Raw genomic sequence first — 22,066 nt, 5'->3', positions numbered from 1 at the left:
GCGATTACAGGGCACTGTGTTTCTAAAACAGTTACAAGACTTAGATGGCAGAGTTTTCAGACTAGAGAAAACCCATCATGCTTCAGAAAGTTCACAGGGCTGGAGTTTGAGATGCAACAAAAGTGACTTCACGCTTCACTGACGTTAGATTTAGCTGCAAACCAAGCTATTAAAACAGCACTTAGGACACTTTTGGAAGTTTTACATCTAACTCAGGACACGCAGTCTACAGTACATTTAAGAAGGGTAATTTTACATCAAAAGTGTTAGGTACTGCAGTTGTGTCAATACATTTAAGGGAAGCTGTTGGGTCAAATATGATCAATATTATTTTTTTAATAAAAGCTTATTTCATTTTCAAAATATGTAAATCAGCAGTGATGGCTCTTCAAAAGCAATACATAAAAAGATGCATCATCTGCAGTATTTCCTACTCAGTCTGGAAGCACTGTTGAACTTTCTTATCTTCCTGCACTTACTGTCTATGAAATGCTAACTTCACCAACGAAGCTTAACAGAAGTAAGGCAGTTAAAGAGTTCAAGAGTTCAGTGGGGCCAAGATGCACTCTAGTGCATCCAGCCAGAGCAGGCAAGAAGTCACCACTCCCAACTGTCTGTCCTTCCCCTCTGGAATAGGTTAGGTCACCTCCCCCTGTCAGTCTCAACAGAAAAGACCATGCAAATGTTCCTTATCGGCATCAGCAAAAAGCCATGGATGCTCACTTCTGCTACTACAGAAAATAATTTGGCATACAAGCAGGTCAGATGCAGACTGAACATCAACTCTGCCAGCTCCCCTGTAAGCAGGGTAAGCCTTCCCTCAAGGGACGAGCAGGAGTGGCAGAGTGCTCTTCCTGGCATTGCTAACTGATTTCAAACCACAGCCTGAGATTTTTGAAGCTCTCATTCTTCTTGCAAGCTACTAACAACAGCAGGTAGTGACTGTCTTTCTAAAAATGTAACATTGTACTATGAATTCATCAGCACCACCCCTCTCTCCCCCGACTCCCAAAATGGAAAGGACAAAATTTGTGTTCTCATGTTAGGGTACATCAATTACTTTTTGATATAAACAGCATTTCCTAAACCTGTAGCTGCACTCATATACTTTAAATTGAAAAATGAAAAGCTTCCCCCAGCAACTGCCATGTATGTTTCCACTAACAAAAAAGCATACAATTGTGACATCTACCATCCTTTATTTAGGATGCCACCAGAATCCAAAGATGGGATTTCAGTAATATATCTTACCATAAAATCACACAAATTGAAATAGCATCAGAAATACCACATTTTAAATATTTTATTCTTACAATGAATGCTTCTCACATCATTAAAAACCACTACTGCTTTAACTTGTTTGTTTAATGCCTCAATTAGTATAGAAGTTAGAAAAATGCTAATTAACATTGTGAAATTATTTACCGACAGCTTGAATCTACAAAGCTAGGAACTTGCCCAAGGCAACTTGTACAGAAGGCTCTTGAAACAGATTGTGTAAAAATCACAATTATGACTTCAGGAAAGGTAGAGTACACCAGTTGAGACATGCAACTGACTCTTAAGGGAAGGGAAGGAGGGGAATTCAAATTTTGTACTATACAGCCACATCCAAATATAAAATACTTCTTCGCATTTAACTGTCAAGGTCTCAAACAATCACTTCAAGTAGCATTACATCTTGTGAGTGGGGAAGTTCTGAGTGGCATCTAATTCTCATGAAATACACTAAGAATCTGTAACTCTCTTCAGTTTTGTATTGTAAGCTAGTAGTTAGCCAATATAGTTTTTGTAACTGAAATATATATGAAGCCTGAGAAATGAGCTAGTTCACAAGAGACTAGCTTAGAGTCCACGCAGACTTGCAACGTTTCTTTTCCCTAAATCCTCTCTGGTATTCTTAAGCAAAACTGCAGTACTGTATGCAGAGTAATAACCAGGATTTATCAACTTGCATGCAGGCACTTCTGCAACGTAAACCAAAACAGGTTCAATTTTAAATGCTTATTTCTGATACCTGCAGTTCTCATTAGATAAAAGAAGGTTTTAAAAAAAGAAAAATCATTCAGCCATCATTTATTCCATAATCTGAATGGAGACTGTTTTACGCTCCACAAGAAATCCATTGCGAAACACCATCGTGATGTTTTATAACTGACTTGTGCATGACTGGGCTGTAAGCATTTTTCCATGTTGGTTCAGCAATCCTGGGCTTTGCGTACTGACAAATTCTTCAACAACGTTTCATCTTGGGACAAGTCTCGGGACCTCTAAAAACAGGATGGTTGCAATGGCAAAGCCACCATTTTTCAAGTACATGTTGACTCTGTAATGCTTATCTAGCAGCTTTTTTGCCATCAGTGAAAGAGTGCACTAATTCATGGACTAATTTACTGAAGTAACTTTTTGCAGCATGTTCCAGATTTAATTAGTCCAGTGGAACATCAGCAATTCCATAATACCAATTGTAACATTCTCCCCACAGACACAAAAAAGTTATAAAAACATGACTTTTTAAATATTAAGTATAACTATAGCAGTTGTGAGAACAGAAATGTTAAAAAGGCAAATTAAATCTCCTGGGCCCTGCCGAGTCACTATGCTTTGTGTCCACATTTACAATTATAAAAGACCACTCTGTACTGAATGTCACATGCCAGTTACAAGTTGAAGCCAAAACTAGGTTTGTCAAGTCCCTAAAATCAGGAAGAGCTTGAAGTCTGAAGTTAAGACAAACAAACAAACGTTTTATAGGATGCCTTGATCTTATTATCTGGGCCCTCAGTGAGTCACAAAGATAGGTGGGTGGGGGGTGAAGAGGGAGGGATCACACCAGTTTGAGGGCTACTGATCTAAGGGAGCATGTCACATCTGCCTAGCATAAATAATACAAACAAAAGAAGGAACAGTCTACTGCTAAACCATTAAGTATTTTCTGCACAATTAAACTTGCTTATCTTTGAAATCTTTCAAACAGATGCCAAAGCAGAAACTAATAAGCTGTAGACAGCATTATGTACCAAAGTTACTTACTCTTCCAATCTCTGCAGTCCATGAAACAACAATTGTGTTTGGTACCGTCGTAGATAATCTGACGAGTGAGGTAATGTTGATTGGTCGGCTAGGTCGCTTTGGTTCAACACCATTTTTGGTTGGTGGAAGGTAGCCCTAGAAATCAAAGTATTTTTCCCCTCAGCAAAAAAAAAAAAAATAAATACTGCTTTTGCTTTCTTCCCCTCTCACCACAACCATGCCCCAGTAAAAGCTCTGTCTCACCTGAACCAGGATCCCTTTCCAATTTAAAGAGATAGATAGATATAGATATATATATATATATATACAACCTACATCAGACAATAAAGTATCAGTGTTTTACAAGCCTTTTCTCCTTGCACTTTCCAAATCCTAAACCTGCCCACAGCATACTAAAAGGCATCTTTGCCATCTCTCCTCTCTCAGTACTGCTGTTCAACCTGCCTGGCTAACATTGCCCAGTCTAATCCTGTGCGCTGCCCCAGTACTGTAAATTGGTATTTTTCTCTTTAGTCCTGTTGGTCAGTGATGGTCTATTCCCTGCACAGATGACCTCCAAAACAGAGTCAAATTTCAGCTAGCCTCACTGGATGTTTGTCAAACATAAAAATTTACTGTCATGTTTTTTGAAAATTAATCTTCTGGACCTACTGGTTGGCCTCCTGAGAAAAAATTTACATAACTATCTTTTCCATTCATCTATCTATCTTCATTCAAATGCTCCAAAATGTGAAAACAAAGGTTAGGATAAATTCTAAGGCTATTTCTGACAGACAGTTCCTCATGATGCTATCCAAATATGTATATCAAAATAACATCTTACTTACTGGAAGGCTGCATGGTTTCCCATTTACTTTCACACACAGATTAGGTGGGAAGTGATCTTCTTGTGGACAACTGGTTTCTGATAAACAAAACCTAAAAGCAAAGAGCTTCCATCATCTTTCACTTCTAAAGTGATTTAAAGATCATCTCTTCCTAGCAGGAATTTTTTTTCCAGAGTTACGAAAGCTCGACAAATCTTGCTAAACACAGTCCTCAAATTAGCTGTACCGATGATTAATCAGGAAAGCCCCCCAAAATTACAGGTTTGCATCAAGATGGCTGTAGGTTCCTCCCCAGATTTCTTGCATTCCTCAGACTGACTCTGACTCACTCAGATACAGGCTCCTGTTACAAAAGACAGATCATCCGAATTTCTTTCTTACCGTTTCTCCAGCCTGACCTCTTGATAGAAGACCAGGGTTTCACAAAGGACAAAATACAGAGTCTCTTCAACTGTCCCTCCTCCAACTTCAATAAATCAGACAGCTGTTTAGCCACAGCATCAGATGCTATCCTCTTGCCTATGTCAAGCCTCTCACTTAAGACTGTTTTATTTATTTACCTAAGTTCAGACAGGCTTATTTGCTGCTGGAACCAAAGAAAGACACACCCTTCCTTGTCCTATGAAATGCATGTAGGCCAAGACTGCAGACAATAGGCATTCAAAGGACCAAAAAGAGCCTCTCAACTCCACTGGATTTCTTCCAGGGGACCTGCCCCATCCGCACAAGTGTACCATCACAGCAGGGTACAGCTATTCAACACAGCTGAGCCTAACAGGCTGCTGCTCTCAAAAAGGGGGAGCTACCTTCTGTTCCCATTTTTCCCTCATGCCTTCTTTGTCCCTATGTCCACCCAACGCAACTTGCTGATCAGCAGAAGGTATCCTAACAAGCAAGACCCAAAAGCAATCACTTTCTGTGGGGCGAGTTAACAGCTCACCATGCAGACATGACCAGGGGGATGAAAGGCAAGACAGCCATCTTTGACAGGAGCAAGCTCTGAAGTCAGCTCTGCTCACAGCCCTCCGCAGAATTGCAGGTATACATACGATTTAATAAACTTTGATACATTTGTCAAAGCCTTTAAAATAACCAACAGATTAAGACCCAACCTGGTGATTCCCAAAATCTTGCCTCCCACTGCCTTGGGTTATCAAGCCCAGGTGTTTGACACCTCTGCTAAGAAAAGCAACCCTCCCTGCAAATAGATTTTGAAGGCCCAGGCACCTGGAATCCAACAGTTGTGGAGTTAAGGAAGGGAGTGTACACACAACCTAAAACAGCTAACTGAAGAAAACCAGCTGGCTATAGCTAAGTACATGCAGTATTCTAACACGTCAGGAATCAGGCCACCAGCAACTTCAGGAAAGCTGCATGTAATGAGGACAATTAGTTACGGCTGCCCTTTTCAAAGCAGCCAACAGCAAACTTTTCTAAAGAAAACAACAGGATAAGATTCTTCTCCATAAAGGAAAGCCTGACCTGCTGAGTAGCATGTATCTGCTATATTTTAAAAAACAGCAGCATCAAGAACAGGTGATACAAATACATACCTTAGCTGGACCTGTACTGTGAAGTCACATTTGGTCCCAGAAATATCCCTAGAAACAACAGAACACAGGTTAAAACATACCGTTTACACAACAGGTTCATCAATATTCTCTCAGTGTTTGCTGTACATTCAATATATATAAACCACACTTTCCGCTGTATATATAGTGTATACCACACTTTCCTTCTTCTGGTCAGTCAAACCACCACTCTCAAGACACACTAAAAGATATGCTTTTATTTTTCAAGGCAAATAAATCAATTACATTCCCATCTGTCCTCTACCATTTCCTTCTTTTTTTGTATACTATAAAGAAAACTCTGATGGGTCACTATGAAGCAACATCTTTATAGTGAATAAACATAGAACTTGACAAAGGATCTGACTGATGGCGAGAAAGGGCTGCAGGAAGAAGAGTTATGTATTTGTACAGTGCTTGGTACAAGAGAAACCTGCCCAATACTCACTGGACAGTGGTGGTATTTAATTCTCTCTTCCTCACCCTCTTCATCAGCTTACATACAGAGGAGAAAAGAATTCCCCAGAAGAGTATTCTCTAATGCACTACACACACACCTGTGTTCTTTAAGATCACATTTCAAAATGAAAGATATGGTAAGCTAGTTCCTTTTTTATTTATTTTTATTTAAATACTGTATTAATGATCAAACTCACTCACATTGAACTGCTGATTTGCTGCACTTGTTGTGGGGTCAGTGCAAATGCAAAGCAGGTTTCTCGAAATCGCTGACTATTATCTGATGCTAGAAGAAAACAAGAGATCATCACTTTAAAAACAGCGAATAGAGAGTAATTAACAGAACGATCTCCTTTCATTGAAGCATCTACATATATATACACACGTTTATAGCAACCCCAATAGCACAACACACATTTGTTTCTGTAAACAACTTCAGAGTCAACAAGAAAGTTGCCATTTAAACCCTCCTGTAAATAAAAATACAATAAGCAAACTTCATATGCATATAAAGTATACATTAAAAAAAGTGATACAGATAACAGCAAAGCTGAGACAAATCAGCTTAAGACTTTCCATCAGTCATGGTAACTTAATGCTAAATATTCTTTGATATTAAATTAAAAAAATTCTTAGGAATTCTCATCAATCACTTTTTTTGCTTCCTTTAATGCACAAGATCACAGATTAGCCTGTGAAAGTATACAGAGCGACTGAGAAATACAACACTTGCAACTTCTCACATTTCAGTAAGGTATTTTATGTAGTTAAATGCAGCAAATATATAACATGCAAACAACTCACAAGATATGCAAGTATGAAATCTGGTTTTAAAGTCCTTCAACTCTGTGCCATAGGGCTCCATAACAAAACAAACGCTACTTAAGAATTAATGCACCTGCTGAAAATCAAAGTACTGTTAAACATCTCCAAAATAGTGCTTATTATATCTAAAACATAGCCCTTCACCAGGGCTACAGGCACCATTGCAGTACAGAACCATACAAAATGGCAATGAAAATGGCTTTTTAAAAAAACAAAATAAAAAATAAAAAAAGAGAAGCATCTCCCCAGAGAACTGTTCAACATGCTCATCAACACATATAATAAAGTTGTAAGAAGCTTGCCATTCAATTTCATTATTCTTAATAATTTTAAAAGGTTATGAATAACTATATTGTGTATTAAACACTCGATAAATTTATCAGGTTTTGTTTTACTATAATACACTTCCTGACTCATCCTTGAGTGACAGATGAGTGAGTACTTCAGGGTGATACTTCAGATATTTTGTTAAAAACAGCATGTGGTAGGTTGGAACCAACAATAGAATAGACATTGCCTTAGTATAAATATTAACAGCAGCAATCTCACAAGATTACATTTATATCTTTCTTGTATGACAATGCTACAAGATCTGAACATTTTATTACATTTTATGCAACAACCACATGCAGTTCATTATCAGTTGCTCTAAAGCTAGATGGGCAAGAATACGTAATATATACCAAACAGCAACTTTTGTGAAAATACTAGCAATAGTAAATCTTTCAAAAAGCAGATAAATAACTTTTTCTATTTTATATGGTTTTTAATATATATATGTATATATCTTTTTTTTCAATAATAAGTTCTACTGTAATGTCCAAAAGCATCGTCTGGGCTAGGGTGCAGCATGCAGCCTCAAGTTTACGTTTAGTTAGACACTCATGCCTGCAGTACCCAGCATCTATTTTTATTTTAATACATTTTCAATTACATTTCTTCAAATGAGAAACACATAGAGTTTCACATGACAGCCAGTCATGTTATCACAATATAAGAATTTGCAGGAAATATAAACACAATGTATACAATTAACAATGAAAATCTGTTATAATATTTGGTCTTCAATGTAATTTTGTACCTATTTTTATTTATAAATAGAAAGATCAAAATTATATACTGTAATCAACAAAAGATGAATTAGCAAAGTTAATGCAATGCAGACCAGAGAACTGAATAAATTCAAGTTATTATTTCATATTTTTACATGGTTAAACGTGTCCTTGATCTGTCAGATTTATTTTCTTCCCATGTATTATTTGCTTTACCCTAGAAATTGTCAGCTTTGGCTTTATTAGAAAAGTTCTGGAAGGTCTTTGTGAACTTCTGTTGTGAACTCCAACATCTTTAATTAAAGGCCAAGACTGCTGAACATTTAACTAACGTTACCTTCATTTAAAACTTAATTATCCAAAGAAGTTAAAAAGCAGTTACCAAAAGAAAAAGTCTAAACCCAAATTTCCCAAGCAATCTTTTTCCCTTTCAACTGCTCATCTTTTTGTTTGTTTTGGTTTTGCAGCATCCCCAATCTAAAGAGGCAAGCAGGTAATACGGATTTTTGCAAGCATTAGAAAGAATGGAGAAGCAAAGTAACTGTTAGCAAAACAGCAAAGGTTCCAAAATTAAATCCTTTTCTTCTGTTCGTTACCGGCTGGTATTAATGCAAGACTTATTTTTGCTAAAGAGTGATATGTGATCCTGAAAAGTGGGTTTCTAACATCTATATTCCGTTTCATCATGCTCTCACATTGGACAAATTAAAGTATTATACATTAAAATGGCAGAAAATTAAAAAGTACATTCTTCAGTGCTGACATGGGAGCTTTCATAATTCCAGTTTTCCTCACAAGCTATAGTTCTAGCCCATTTATAAGACAGTAAGTAGCCTGTGCTTGAATCAAAAATTTTTGCAACAGAAATAGCCACTTCTAAGTCATAACTGTTAAAATACCACAGAAATGTAAGCATTACTAATAACTGCGTTGTGCACACTGCAGTCAATGAATTTATTCTTAACTAGAATCCACCTAAAATGGGGAAAAAGGCAAGGAGGAAGGCTTTGGAGTTGAGGGGAGAATGGTTGGTTGGCTGGTTTACTGTCAGTTTAGACTAAGAACAAAAAAGGCCTCCAATATTTCTTATGCTGACTATTAACTTCATATGCACTTGTCTTAATAACTGTAAGCAAAAGTCTATGAGCTGATAGATCAATGGTCCCTAGTAATCAGAATGTACTTTATCACATGCTGCTTGATGTTTTCTTAGCTGTAAAACAGCATTAATATACACATGCCATATTTTCAATACATTGCTTTTGTGTACAAGCAATCATTGTGATTACCACGGGAGCACGGCCAAATTGCAAAGAAGGAAGAAACAACTTGTTAATTAGGCAAAGATGATCCAAAAGCCAATCAAAAGATTTCAAAACTCTTGACAGATTGAGCAGTACAGACAGAGGAAGACAGACGAGAGTTACGGTCAGGCTCTTCAACTAGTATTAGGATACAGCTCTGCCCCTTGAACATGTAACTACCAACCAGAAAAAGAGCAAATTTAATCACCAATTGCCCAATTCAGTGTGTGCTACCATATGCAAATCTAACCTTTAGGAACAGGCACATTTCAGCCAATTATAAAGACATAATTTTAATCTTTACATTCAGCAGCACAATATTAAGAAATGGCAAGAACAAACTATGCAAATAACAAATAGAATCAGTTTAACACAGACAGAAAAAAACTTGTAAAAGAGGCCAGGAACAACAGTGAAAATACTAGGCTATCACATCTGAAAGCACAGTTAGGTTTTACAAAGGCTACAGCAGTTAAAAGCATTACTTCATTTTCTAGCTTTCAGGATTCCACGATTGCCACTCTAACACCAACACACCAGGACAACCTCCCACCCACCTGTGCTGCAGGGAACCCGGCTCCCCACACTGTAATGGCATTTGCAGCCAGGCCGTGGAAAGGAAGGTTCTGCAAAATACACCCTCCAGTTGCAAAATCGTGGCAAGCTAATTGAAGCAGAGGTCAGTTAAATACGGCAAGGAAAAGTCAACACCTTTCATAAAGACTCTGTTTACTACACTTGAAAACCAACTGCCTCTTTATTTTGCTGCCTCACGTGCTATTGCAAACCAAGGTTGTGAGGGGGTTTGTCTTGTTGGGGGACAGGGGACATGGAAGAGGCAGGTTAAGGAGGAGGACCTTGTTCGCACATCTGGGGTTTGCCTAGGAGGAAGGGGGAAATGCAGCAAAAAAAACCCAAAAGCATACTATGAAGGGAGATGAGAAATGGTTTTTTCTTTGTGGTTTTTCTCTAATCTTCTCCCATATGTTTTCATGCAATCTTTTTACACCTGTATCTACTCTTTCTAGATCTACTTACCCTACAAACAATGCATGAAAATTTCAACAAAACGCATTAAAGAGAGCTAATTTAGCAGCTTTACTATTTAATACTAAGCTTCCAAGCTTATCTATGACTATAGAAACTCCTCTATTTCTAAGGACTTCAGATTTCTCAAGGCAGAAACATCAGAAATCTGGAATTTAAGTGTGAAAAAGCTAACAGATTTCTATTAATTCATCTGGTGTATCTGCTGTGTTTAAGAATACCAAACAGATCCTGGCAAGTCAAACACATCATTTACTTTTAAAGTTCTGGAGTATGATTAAAACCAGAAATATGCAAATATATAGTTTTATACAAGAAAATAATTTTGATGGCTAGAAACATGCAACCATGCCCTGCAAACAACTATTGAAGAAAGGCAAAAATAGATCTCCAATTGAAAACCAAGTGGATTAAAACAGAATTTATAATCTAACAAAGCTGGAATCTAGCCAGGACAACAGAATTAATATGAACATCCTTAAGAAAGTTGCCAGTTTGGGGGGGGGGGGGGGTTGGGTTTGTTTGGGGTCGGTTGTTTCTTGGTTTGGGTTTTTTTCATAACTATGAATTATTAAATTGTATAACCTTTTCTTTAGCACTCTCTGAATGGTACAGAGCCTGGAGGATTAGTCAAAAGGGGTTTATAGGCCACATCTCCATTGCCATCTCAGAAAGGAGGTACAATGCAAAAATGCCTAATGGACTTTTAAAAAAAAAAAAAATTACATATAAAGAACAAAGGCACAATAATTTTTTTAAAAAAAACATGAATCACAAGCACCGCTTTACCTTGCTGCTAAAAAAAAAATCCTAAATAATTCAGAAGTTTGAAAGGGCAGGTTTTGAAAGTATAATAAAAAGCTTTTCAAGCAGACTTATGTAATTAAATGGGTGTCAAAATGAACAGTTTCAGACAAGCTGTATAAAATCCACTTCTCATCTTACCAAAATCTCACCAGTTTTGAGGGGGTGCTGAAGGGGGACGGGCGGAGGGGAGTATTTACTACTACTTCATTCATCCAGCTTAAATCCAGGAAAGGCAATGAATAAAATCCATATTTTCTTGTAAACATGTACATACACTTATTAAAAAACAGCACAATCTCAGGTCCATTGCCTCTGCAGGTCCCCAATATTAGTACAACACACTCTAAAATGCCTAAAACACTGCAAAAACATTACAGAGCAGAGTTTCTTCTTCAAAGCTGTTCTTTTTATCAATTCACTATCAACACAGTTTCCTGAATTATTTCATGCTTACCTCATTCAAGTAATGATCCAAACAGCACATGGGACTGGTACATATTAAGTGAGAGTGACCCAATTATGCCTTACTGGTTGTGTATTTTGATAAATATTTCACATGGGTAATGAATTTTCAAAATGTGAGCAAAAACTATTTTAATACATGACAGTATCATTCAGAGGACCAAAACACTTAAAATTCTATATGAATGTATATATACATATGTGTGTATGTATCCAGACAATAAATATATTACTTATATAAGTAACAATAACGATACTTAAAAAACATTTCCTAACAATTTTATTCTTTATTTTGGAAAAACCCTATAGCGCTAGAGTGAAAAAAAGAACCCAGCTTGAGTGGCTGCATTTTCTACAGCTCTAAAAATATTCTGTTCCACCTCACCAGTACCCACAACTAAAAATAGCCACACAATCTTTCTGCAGTAAAATACCTCTTGCTGTCTTGAGAAAAAGCCAGTCTCTAAATTTCCATTCAAGAACAGATACCTTAAAATCTTTAATGAAACTTTTGTTATCCCATTGTTGAGGTGGTGATGCTTCCTAATGCAACTGCATCTGACCATCATACTGCCGATATACTAAGGTTAATCTTTTCTATCTATCACCACCAAGTGCAGCTTATTAAATAGTGAAGGGAACATGTTACCTTCTAATACAGAAAAACACTTGGACTAAAATTAAACTTGGACTTTACACTGCAGTAATTACCTAAGTTCAGGCCATGAGAAAAGGTATCATTGAATTGGCCTATTACCAATGATTTCCAATAGCACGTTTATTTCCAAAGGCAAAAATAATTACATTAAGTAAGAGTATCAGGACTATAGCATATTCTTGCTACATGCTGTAAGATAAACAAGAGATATCTAATTGGTTATTCACTAACCTAATACAGCACATAATTTTGATCAGTTAAATTTGTCAAAATATTAGCCAGAGAAACCTAAACACTGTAGAAGTTGTCAACCCAACACATAAATAATTCTTGCTTATATTCCCCAGATAGGTAAGATACCTCATTTTGTTGCAGCACAGGCATTTTGCTTTTTCTTTTAAACAACAGAAGGCATTGTATCAATTTATGTTCAATCCTCTTTCAAATATCACTGCTCAAAATTTAATACACTGCCTCCAAGCTACACCAAAATTACTGCATTTAGATTAAGGCACAGAAAATGTTTACCTTTTAAAAAGGTAAAATTCAGACAGGCTTTGAATTATGTTCAATTGCAGCAGAAGCCAGAAAATCCATTACACAATACTACATACACATAGCTCCTCATAATAGTTTGTCCACAACCTCTTCTATCAATCCTGAAGAGGGTTCATTTATAAAACTGCTTTTGGACTTGAGATCAAATGCTTGTGTACAGTATAGTGGAATATCTGCATCTAAGCAGAAACCAAGCAGCTACATGGGAGAGAAACAATGAAAGGATACACCTTAATGGGGGATCTACAATATCTTGGGATGCATCATTAGCCCTTTTAAAACCACCGCAATTTATAAAGTTCCTGGGTAATGCAAGTGTTTATACATAAACACTTCCTTACCATTAACCACAGCCTCTTAGCACCAAGCTCCTGCCATCTTCTAGAATCAAGCAGCGGTGCCTTTTAAATGACTACCCACCATACCCTTAATTTCCTGCTGCCCATTAAATGCATCTGTAGTTCATAGTATTAGGTCAGTCCCAGCTAGACCACTCCTCAGAGCCACCCTCTCCCCTGGAAGGCAGGAGAAACCTCTTGCTAATCACTAGAGCCATGTCAGACCAGGCTAAAACTGGACCCTTCACCCTCATCAGCTGCACGGCAGCCATCTAAGAGCAGGGCCGAGGGCTGTGCAGAAGCACAGCATGCCCTGCACAAGCTGTGGGCTTCAGGAGCTCAGCCACACCAAGCTCACATCCAACACCAAGAGAAATCCCAGATTCCCATTTCTGGTTTTGTCACTTGCTTGCTGTGACATCTTGGCCATTTCACTTCATTTCAATCACTTATCACAATGGATGCTGTGTAACCTTAACACTTCAAAACTACTTGCAGGGAAGCATTTTAAAGAACATACAGATCATTCTTTCCTTGATAGTGGTGACTAGCTCTTAACCCACTTCCACGGGTTACAGCTGTACTACACTCACAAATACACTGCATTACTGTGAAGTGACAATGCCATGTTCTTCAGCTTAAATGAGATGAAAAACTGAACTCTGGTTCTGGTCAGTCTGCTGCATTTATCACTTAAGACCATTTTTAGGTTCTGTTCAACTTAAGCTTTTAACACTTAATACTCAGAAGGAATAGACAGAGCTACACCGGGGGTGGGAAAGGCAGAGAGTAAAGAAATGTGAACGAGCTTATTTGAAATAGTGCCTAAATATATATATTAAAATAGCCTGGAAATACTCCAAGGGCTACAATTAATTCATAAATATTACGTGTTTTATAACTCTCTATGATACGTTGTATAAACAGAATAGATAAGCTGGAAACTGTGCAATTGGACAGATATTTATGTTTCTTTTTTTTTTTTAATCACTCATGTATTAGAGAATTTCTGCGCAATGAGGATTTCTGAAGACCTACAGTTAGTATTAAGGAACAATTTCATGTGGACCTTCAGTGCCAGAACTCTCTGCCCTCCCTCCCTACCTCTGTGGAGTAAATACCCACCTACCCCAGCTCTCCTCTCGCTGCTGCCCATCCTGGGCCCACAGACCTCCACTGCACATCTGTTCCAGCATTTTACGAGAGGGAAGGAACATCACTGGATCCTCCGTACTCTTAAGTCACTTGATTTCTTTAGACACCTGAACGTATGTCCCAGAACTCAACTGCTGCCATCCAGACTTGAAAATTTTAGCTTCTATTCCTAAGAGCACCAACAGCAGCTAAAGACTCCAAATGGGCAGTACTAAAAAGCTGGCACTGCCATGTGCCTACACAGGGTATCCTGCTTATGCTGCATTTTCACTCTCACCCAGAAAGTAGAAAGTTTTATAAGCCTAACAGGAAAGGCAAAAAATTAAAGTTCATGATTAGATAACAGAGTCCCTAGTAAGCTCTCTACCAGGATTAGCACAACCCATATCATCTTTTTCTAAAAGCCATCATAAAGGGAGATATAAGTATCTCTAAAAGACTCCAAGTTACTGAAGACTTCCAAGTTCCAGCAGCATTTCCAACAGCTACTAAGAGATCTCAACATCTTGGTTGCAAGTGGAAATCTTAAAAAAATACATATTGCAATAGCACAGCTTCCTCTCTCATGCTATGTGAGCATCACTGCTAGGCCTCAAGCTCTCCAAACACTTAAAAGGGATACCACTCCAAGCTCAGATTGGTTCACTGATTATTAGCGGATTACTCACATGCTTTGAGTCAACCATGTGGTTTGCCGTAATTCCTTCTACTAAAAGCTTTAATTAGAATCATAGAATATCCTGAGCTGGAAGGGACCCACGAGGATCATCAAGCCCAACTCCTTATCAATTATCAAAAAAGATATCCTAATTTGATCTTGGAAAGCAAAGTGGCTTCCTAGATCCATTCATATCAGAGCAGCAGTGTCTGAAAACATCCATATCCTATTAGGTCCTGGAATTTGGGTGATCTCAGTTCTGCGCATGAGATTGAGCAATCAGCTAAAGCGAGCCATGATAAATTATACTCCTTTTCTTGTAGCACAAGAGCTACCTGGTTGGTTAAAGCTCTCATACTTAAAAGAAACAGACTCAAGACTATGGAAAGATTCTCTGTACCTGAACTTGAGGCATACCACATGCAAATACAAGCTGAAGCCAAAAAAAGAAACTTAAGTGCACTGTAATTCTAGTTCAGCTACAGCACATGAACAAGACAGAACTAATGTTTCAGCTTATTCTTGCACAATTAAAAGCTGTAGAGCCGGAAGTCAGAAAGCTCAAGCCCGAGTTAAGAATATAATGTTTTGTTGAACTTCCTCCCACAAAGTACATTTAAAAAAATAACAAACACAGAAGACAGTAAAAGCATGACTTTCATATAAACCATGATACTGATTGCACAGAGCAACAGATCAGCTTGCTGATATATGAAAGGGAGAAATACTTGCCAAACGAAACTTGCATAGTTTCCAACCTAGATTTCTAAGTGCACTGAATTGTTTAATTTTTTAATAGCTGTACCTTGAACTACAGTCACCCTAAAGATTTTAGTCAGATCAATTGCAAGATCTGTCTTCAAGAACACAGCGTGTCCAAGTTACCATGATCAATCACAGTCAAAAAGAAAATTTCAAGGTAAATTCAAGTCAGAAGCACAAACGCTGGTTAGTAAGCACATAATTCTTGAGGGCAGGCACCAGGGGTAAAATTCTGCTTATTGGAGAAACCCTGTTATTAGAATCCACAGATTAACAAATTAAACTAAGACCTAAGCAAATCAAGACAAGCCTCAGTAGAGCCATTGGAAGCTCATTTAACCCGATGGAGCCAGCATCTGGAGTCTGGCAGCATGCTTTCTGTAAGTGATTGAGTCCCCCAAAAGCCTGATGCTTGTCTCCTCCTTCCAGGAGGCTGTGACATGTAGGCAAAAAATCTCATTTTCCAAGGTTCAGTTCTGAGTTTCAGTGTTGTGTTCCATATCGCTTAAACCTGAAGCAAGCAAATAAATTGTATGATGATCATCCGTATGCCAGTCAGACAGGTTTTAAAAGAGTAGCACAGCCCACAGCCTCTTTAATCCTTTAAATTGAAAATAAAAGGTTAATTTCCCCTTACAGGTAAGTAAAGACCCATAACCTAGTTAAAATGTTTTTTGGAACAACTACACAGCTAAAGCAATTAGGAATGACATATGCTGTAACAAGAAGTATTTTTAAGATGATGTTGAAGTATCTAATGTCCCTTCCATAATAATCTGGCAGAATTTTGGTACTCTACTCATCTTGTAGTGAACACACTTCACCACACAAAAGAGATGTTATCTGTGTGTTAGCAGTTACTTCTAGAAAATTGGCCCTATGCTTAAAAAACAACCAATTTGCAGCGTCTGTGCACTGGGGTCTGAAAATAGGGGAAAATTAAGTGAAAGCTGCAGCTTCACTTCAGAAATCAACAACCAAAATTCTCCTATTTAAAGGAGATCCTATTCAAAAAACAACAGAGAAGTCACAATAATAAGGCGACTTTCATACATTCCATCAAGGCCAAACTGGATAGCTTTTCCTCAAAAAAACCCAGTCATATAATCACATCAAATCATGGTTAACCACAGGGCAGAATGCTCAGACTTCTCACTAGCACTGCAAGAGCTCAGTATACAGATCCATCTACCAACATACATTTTCAGAATATAGAGCATTCCTAGTTGGCTTGTACACAAAAACATCCAATGTAGAAGCTTTCTCAATTTTGCAATAAGGATGACTAATAAAATATGGATCAAATTCGACAGCTCCACTAAACATGGACAGATAGCTCTTCATCTCAGATAAACAAGCCCAACTGACAGCCTTCTTGGGAGTAAAGAAAATGCTGTCATCTCGTGACAGCACAGCCAGCATAACCATAATTGTCAGTATTAGCCACACAGCTCTGAAAGAGCTATGCAGGAGTCATGTACTTGAAACACTCGGAAGGAAGCAAGAGACTCTGCTATCTGAGGAGAGTAACACCAGGAGGAGAGTCCCACCATCAGCAGGGCCTAGCTGCTATTTTCAGTTCTTCAAACAAGAGCAGGTTGAGCATAGGCTGAGTTTACAAGTTCAACTAGCTAGGCAAGTCTGCTCTTCTGCAAGCATCCTACTCAGTGCTACAAGTTGTATGGGCTACTGTAAGCCAAAGAAAGTTAAAACAAGTTAGCCAACAGCCTTCTAACCTTAGCTTGTCACAAATGCTTCAGCTAGCCATGCTCAAGTAAAGATCCTCAACAGCTGTTGGTGAGAAGGGTACAGACGGATGAAGCACCACATTTCCTCCTTGCCATGAATCCAGCCCAGCGAGCAGTCAGCATCTCGATTTTAATCACAGTTCAGAGCTACATTTTGAGGAAGCAAGTGTATGAAGGTAACATCCATTTCCTCCTTTTGTTCTTGACATTAAAAATAATAGTTAGCAAATTTAATTTCCTTATCTGTTATTCACATTAACTTGTGTACTACCCACCTACGTAAAATATTTGAGTAGAGAATGCATGTTCAAGTGCCCTGCTATGCAACTCCCTTCCCTAAGGCTTCATCAAATTATTGTTTTTCAAATTAATAATCACTTCTTGATGAGACAGAAGACTACTGTAGCAAACCTTCCAAGCAATTCCACCTTGACTTGGGAAAGACCAGGCAGAATCACATCCAAAGATGTGCTTTTCCCAACTTCTACATAACGACTATCATTTCAGAAGAAGCTAAAGATCCTCAAATCAGTGGAAAGAGCACTCATTCTCTCTTTCACACATATTTTTTTCTTTTCCTGTAGGTTCCATTTTAAGCAGGGAGATAATTATTCAAAACCTCACATCAGGTCATCAGTTCATTCTTGCGGTAGACAGAAACAAAGTAAATTCTGAAGTTTCTTATCCCTACCCCATGAGGAATCTGATGGGAAAAAGCAAGCAGGAGGTGCTTAAGCACTGGCCAAATGCCAATAAGTAGTTCTGAGTGTTTGTAATATGCATCTGCCATTTGAAAACAAAGCCAGGGAATCTAGAAATTTGACATTTGAGGAAATCCACATTGTTTGCAGCGGTGACAAGGACGCCCAAACCATTTGGGGCAAATATTCAACAAATCATTTAAGACTTTTTAGTTAGAGTACCAGTAATTGTGTAAATGGAAAAAATTAATACAAGTCTGCTCCACACTTGCATTTAAAACTGCTAAGCTGTATGCACAATTGCTCCAAGTTGTTTTGGAAGTGTATAAAGCTGCATATCACTGGTTATTAATCCAACAGGTTTTTTTCATTAACATATATATCTTTATTACTCTAAAATACCTTCATGACATTTATAGTTAGCAATTTTACAATCTGTAGCAACATTACTTTCCACTACAAAAGGAAACAACCAACCATTTCTCATATGCATGGACACTGAAGTTCTCTCCGCTCCCAAAAGCACAAGGAAAAAAAAGCTTTCTAATAGTATTACTTCGGACAAACAAAGACATCTGCAGACAGGATTCACATGCAAAACAAAAACCCCAAACAGACCCTTAAGTTAATTGAAAGGACAGAGATTGCTTATAAAGGTATCTGGTTGGAATTTCACCCACTTCCATTTTCCTACCTTGACACTCAGAGTCCACAATGGGGAAAAAAAATGTACCCTATTGTATGTAAACTCCTCAAGCAATGAGACATGACAGAGCGTCAATTATGATCTCTTCATTTGGGGCCAGTTTGTCAGACATGGAGCTGATAGCAAAGTGTTCTTACCACATCTAGGAATAAATGCATACCATAACTCCCGCATTGGAATCTTATTGAAATTACAGCATTATTTTTAAGTATTTATAATGTAGAAGTGATGGAGACACATACTGAGTACCTAATTATCCTGTACCACCAGCATTGCCTAGAATGCTTATTAATCAATTAGGTTTTAGATTAGAGCTAAACAGATAACAGTATAACTCTTAAAAGAATACCTGAACCAGAAGGTTATCAAAAGCTATCTGGTTTTCCCTCAGTGTCTCAGTTATAACAGTTAAAACAAAAAAATACGCAAACAAGTATGCAACATACTTCAGAAATGTGCAGGCCACCATCACCACTCACATATCAGGCCTCCTACATCCCTGTAGCTGTTCAGACTGTTAATGTAAAGTACCTGCTCATTTCTGTTTACAAGGGATCTCTTTCGCAAAGGACTTTTTTTTCCACTCACCCACCATCTCCCCGTACCTACTCACACAAATCTCCTCCTACCAGCTATTCTCACAGTGAATCTTTTCCAAGGTTTCAAGACAGCAGAGGTTCCAACACACAAGCAGCCCCTCCAGAAATCAACAGGACTATTGTATTTAAGCAGCATTTAAGAGTATTAAAAGTTAACCACGCTGTTAAGTGCTACTTAGAGTCAGAGTCAGAAAAATCACACATCGTTATATAATGCTCTGTAAGCATCAGATTATTCTCAGCAACTACACAAGTAATTTATACCTTAATACAACAGACAGTTTAAAGAAAAGTAGCCACAACTGCAAAAGAACCACAAGTCTTCCTAAACTCAGATGTTCAGGCTGTAATAGATCACAGCAAGCATCTAGCCTGGCATTCTTTCCCAGCACAAATGAGAAGATTTTGTGGGCTTGACGGATTCGGGGGTATTGTTATTTTGGTTTTTTAAATAATTAAGCTCTGTGGTTTATAAGAACTACTGAAAGCAGACAGGTTTTTTTCCTTTTTCTATGGTTTAGTTTGTTTCTTGTAAAGTTGTTTCTTTCAAACTCACCCCTTAGATATAACGGATCTTTGAACCATATTTAGTGGCTCAGCTAAAGCAACTAATGAGTGTTACGTAAGATGTCTCTCCATGTAGAACAATCTGTTCCAAAAGTTACCAAAAATAGCAATTCTCTAAACACTGGTGTGATGCAATATTTAACCAGTTACTGCATTAGCAGCTGAATTCATCCATTACTATTCAAATAAAAAAAAAAAAAAAAGACTTCAAATATTATTACAACATTTGCAACCTTACCTAGGCTGGTAGGTTTTATCAGCTCATCCAACAAGTCATAAAAAGGTAATTTCTGAAGTTTTATGTCAGGATGGACAGGGTGGAGCGCAGATGTGAGATGGGGGAGTTCCAGTTCATGTTTAGGTCCCAGAAGCGAAACAGGAAGCAATGGTGACGTGGCAGGGTGGCCATCGTAACTGAGCTGTGGAATGGTAGACGGAGACAAAGTTGCTGGCATGGAGCTCGAGTGTACGCTGGCGATAGATAAGTCTGCAGGTGTCATGATTTTTTGAGGGAACCTTCGCCTATAAAGTTCTTTGATTTTCATTTGTACAGCTGGACTGCAGCCAGCCTTTAACAAATGCAGTGCTTTTGTGAGAAGTTCGTGTTTTCGTCCGTGCTTGTTCCTTCCCGCGTAACCCAGAAGTACTTGCAGTTCAGAAACTCTAAGGCTCATAACCATTTGCTTAAAAGAAACAAAACAAAAAAATTAGTATTCAAGTTACATCATCTTAAACACTAACATTAGAATGTGGCTTAATCCCATTAAGCATACAGCTTTTAAAGGCACACCACTATTGCTCTTCCTCCACTGATTATCCAAAATATAATGTAAACCAGTACTTGTTCACAGACATATATCTACTTCGAAAGTCTGTAATGAGTAATTTTTAAAGGGATTTCCATTTGCCATACACAATTCAGGACAGCAATACGGGGGGGGGGGGGGGGGGGGGGGGGAGGGTACGGGAACTGAGAGAGGGACATGTTGCCAGTACAAAATAAAGCTTGTAAACATAACCATTTTCTAATCACTGTTCTGCTAGCAATCCTAATCTTAGCAAATTTTTTTACTTCCAGCTAGATGAATAGAGTCACATATCGACCATATCCAAATCTTCAGTACCTGTACTTAAAAGCTGTGCCAGTCCTAACTGTGGAACCCTACCTCATTTTCAAGTCCCTCCCTCACTTTTTGCCATACAGCATAACTAATCCACACAGGTTCAAAGGAAAGGAGAGAAATGACCAATGTTAAAAAGAGAGAAATTATAATCTGAGTTGTGTTCAACCACATATGATCATTACTGAATTAAAGGAAACTTCTTCCAATTCAATTTTCTTACTTCTCACGTTAGAGCTGCATGTTCTGTTTTGGATGGGGGAGTAGGGCTTTGACTTCTATTAATTAGTTTCTTCATTTACACAGTCTTCTACTGTCTCCCAATATGGTCTAATGAATCAAACTAGTAAGACTTGTAAACTGTTTCACTTCTTCAGGAACCGAGAAAAACACTATGCAAAGTAGCAAAACCAGCAATCGCCTGTGTGCACAAAGTACTTCCCCGCTGGTCAAGCAGGAGCCAGAGAGTCAACTTATGAGCCTAGTTTCTATTTTAAAACTTCTTTCAGTGCTTGACAGTGTCTTGTTCGCCATCACAAGGCCTGTGACACCAGCTGAAATGATATTCCCGCAGAATTTTGCATTCCCAAGAAACCACAAGGAAGCGAAATGCCTAGAACTCATTGCCACGACTGGCTATCTGCATCTTCTGTATGAAACCATTAAATACCCTGAATATTTTGTAGTCAATCCCAAAAGATCAAATTCAAAATAATACATGAAGTATATATTTGGGACTAAAACAGCTAATTCAGCATATCGGGGTTCTCCAATTTCCCAGCCACTGAACGCTGAATAACCAAACTAGCATTTGCAAACTATCTTTGAAATAGAGTACAAATGCTCCCATCCTTTCCAGCTCTTCAAACTGTGCGAAGTATTCAGATACGTACATTACTCAAGTTATGTTCACATTAATTCTTAAACCTAAAGTGCTAACGTTAGAAAGTACGCTATCTCTAGCTTTAGCAAAACCAGCCCAAAACTCCCATCAATTCCTCAAACCTCCAGCACCTGCAAGAGATCTTCAATGCACAGGTGTCCACAATAAGTATTTCCCTGTACTGAAATAGGTCGTGTTATTTAAAAGCCCTAAATTAGATGATTC

At 38.0% G+C, this 22,066-nt stretch overlaps 1 protein-coding gene across 3 annotated transcripts in view; it reads right to left on the bottom strand.

Annotated features, from left to right (window-relative positions):
• The window catches only part of PIAS1 (protein inhibitor of activated STAT 1), a 63,428-nt gene that overhangs the window by 16,912 nt on the left and 24,450 nt on the right, over nt 1-22,066 (bottom strand). For all 3 annotated transcript variants that reach the window (XM_049813391.1, XM_049813393.1, XM_049813392.1), the window contains exons 2-6: nt 20,076-20,520; nt 6,092-6,176; nt 5,414-5,461; nt 3,861-3,951; nt 3,034-3,168 (exon numbers count right to left, since the gene is read on the bottom strand). In XM_049813391.1, coding sequence (XP_049669348.1) covers nt 3,034-3,168; nt 3,861-3,951; nt 5,414-5,461; nt 6,092-6,176; nt 20,076-20,520 — 804 coding nt within the window. The remainder of the gene's footprint in view (nt 1-3,033; nt 3,169-3,860; nt 3,952-5,413; nt 5,462-6,091; nt 6,177-20,075; nt 20,521-22,066) is intronic.

The sequence above is a fragment of the Accipiter gentilis genome, chromosome 10, assembly GCF_929443795.1.
Source record: "Accipiter gentilis chromosome 10, bAccGen1.1, whole genome shotgun sequence".
Classification (NCBI taxonomy): domain Eukaryota; kingdom Metazoa; phylum Chordata; class Aves; order Accipitriformes; family Accipitridae; genus Astur; species Astur gentilis.
This window is presented reverse-complemented; position numbering and strand designations above follow the sequence as displayed.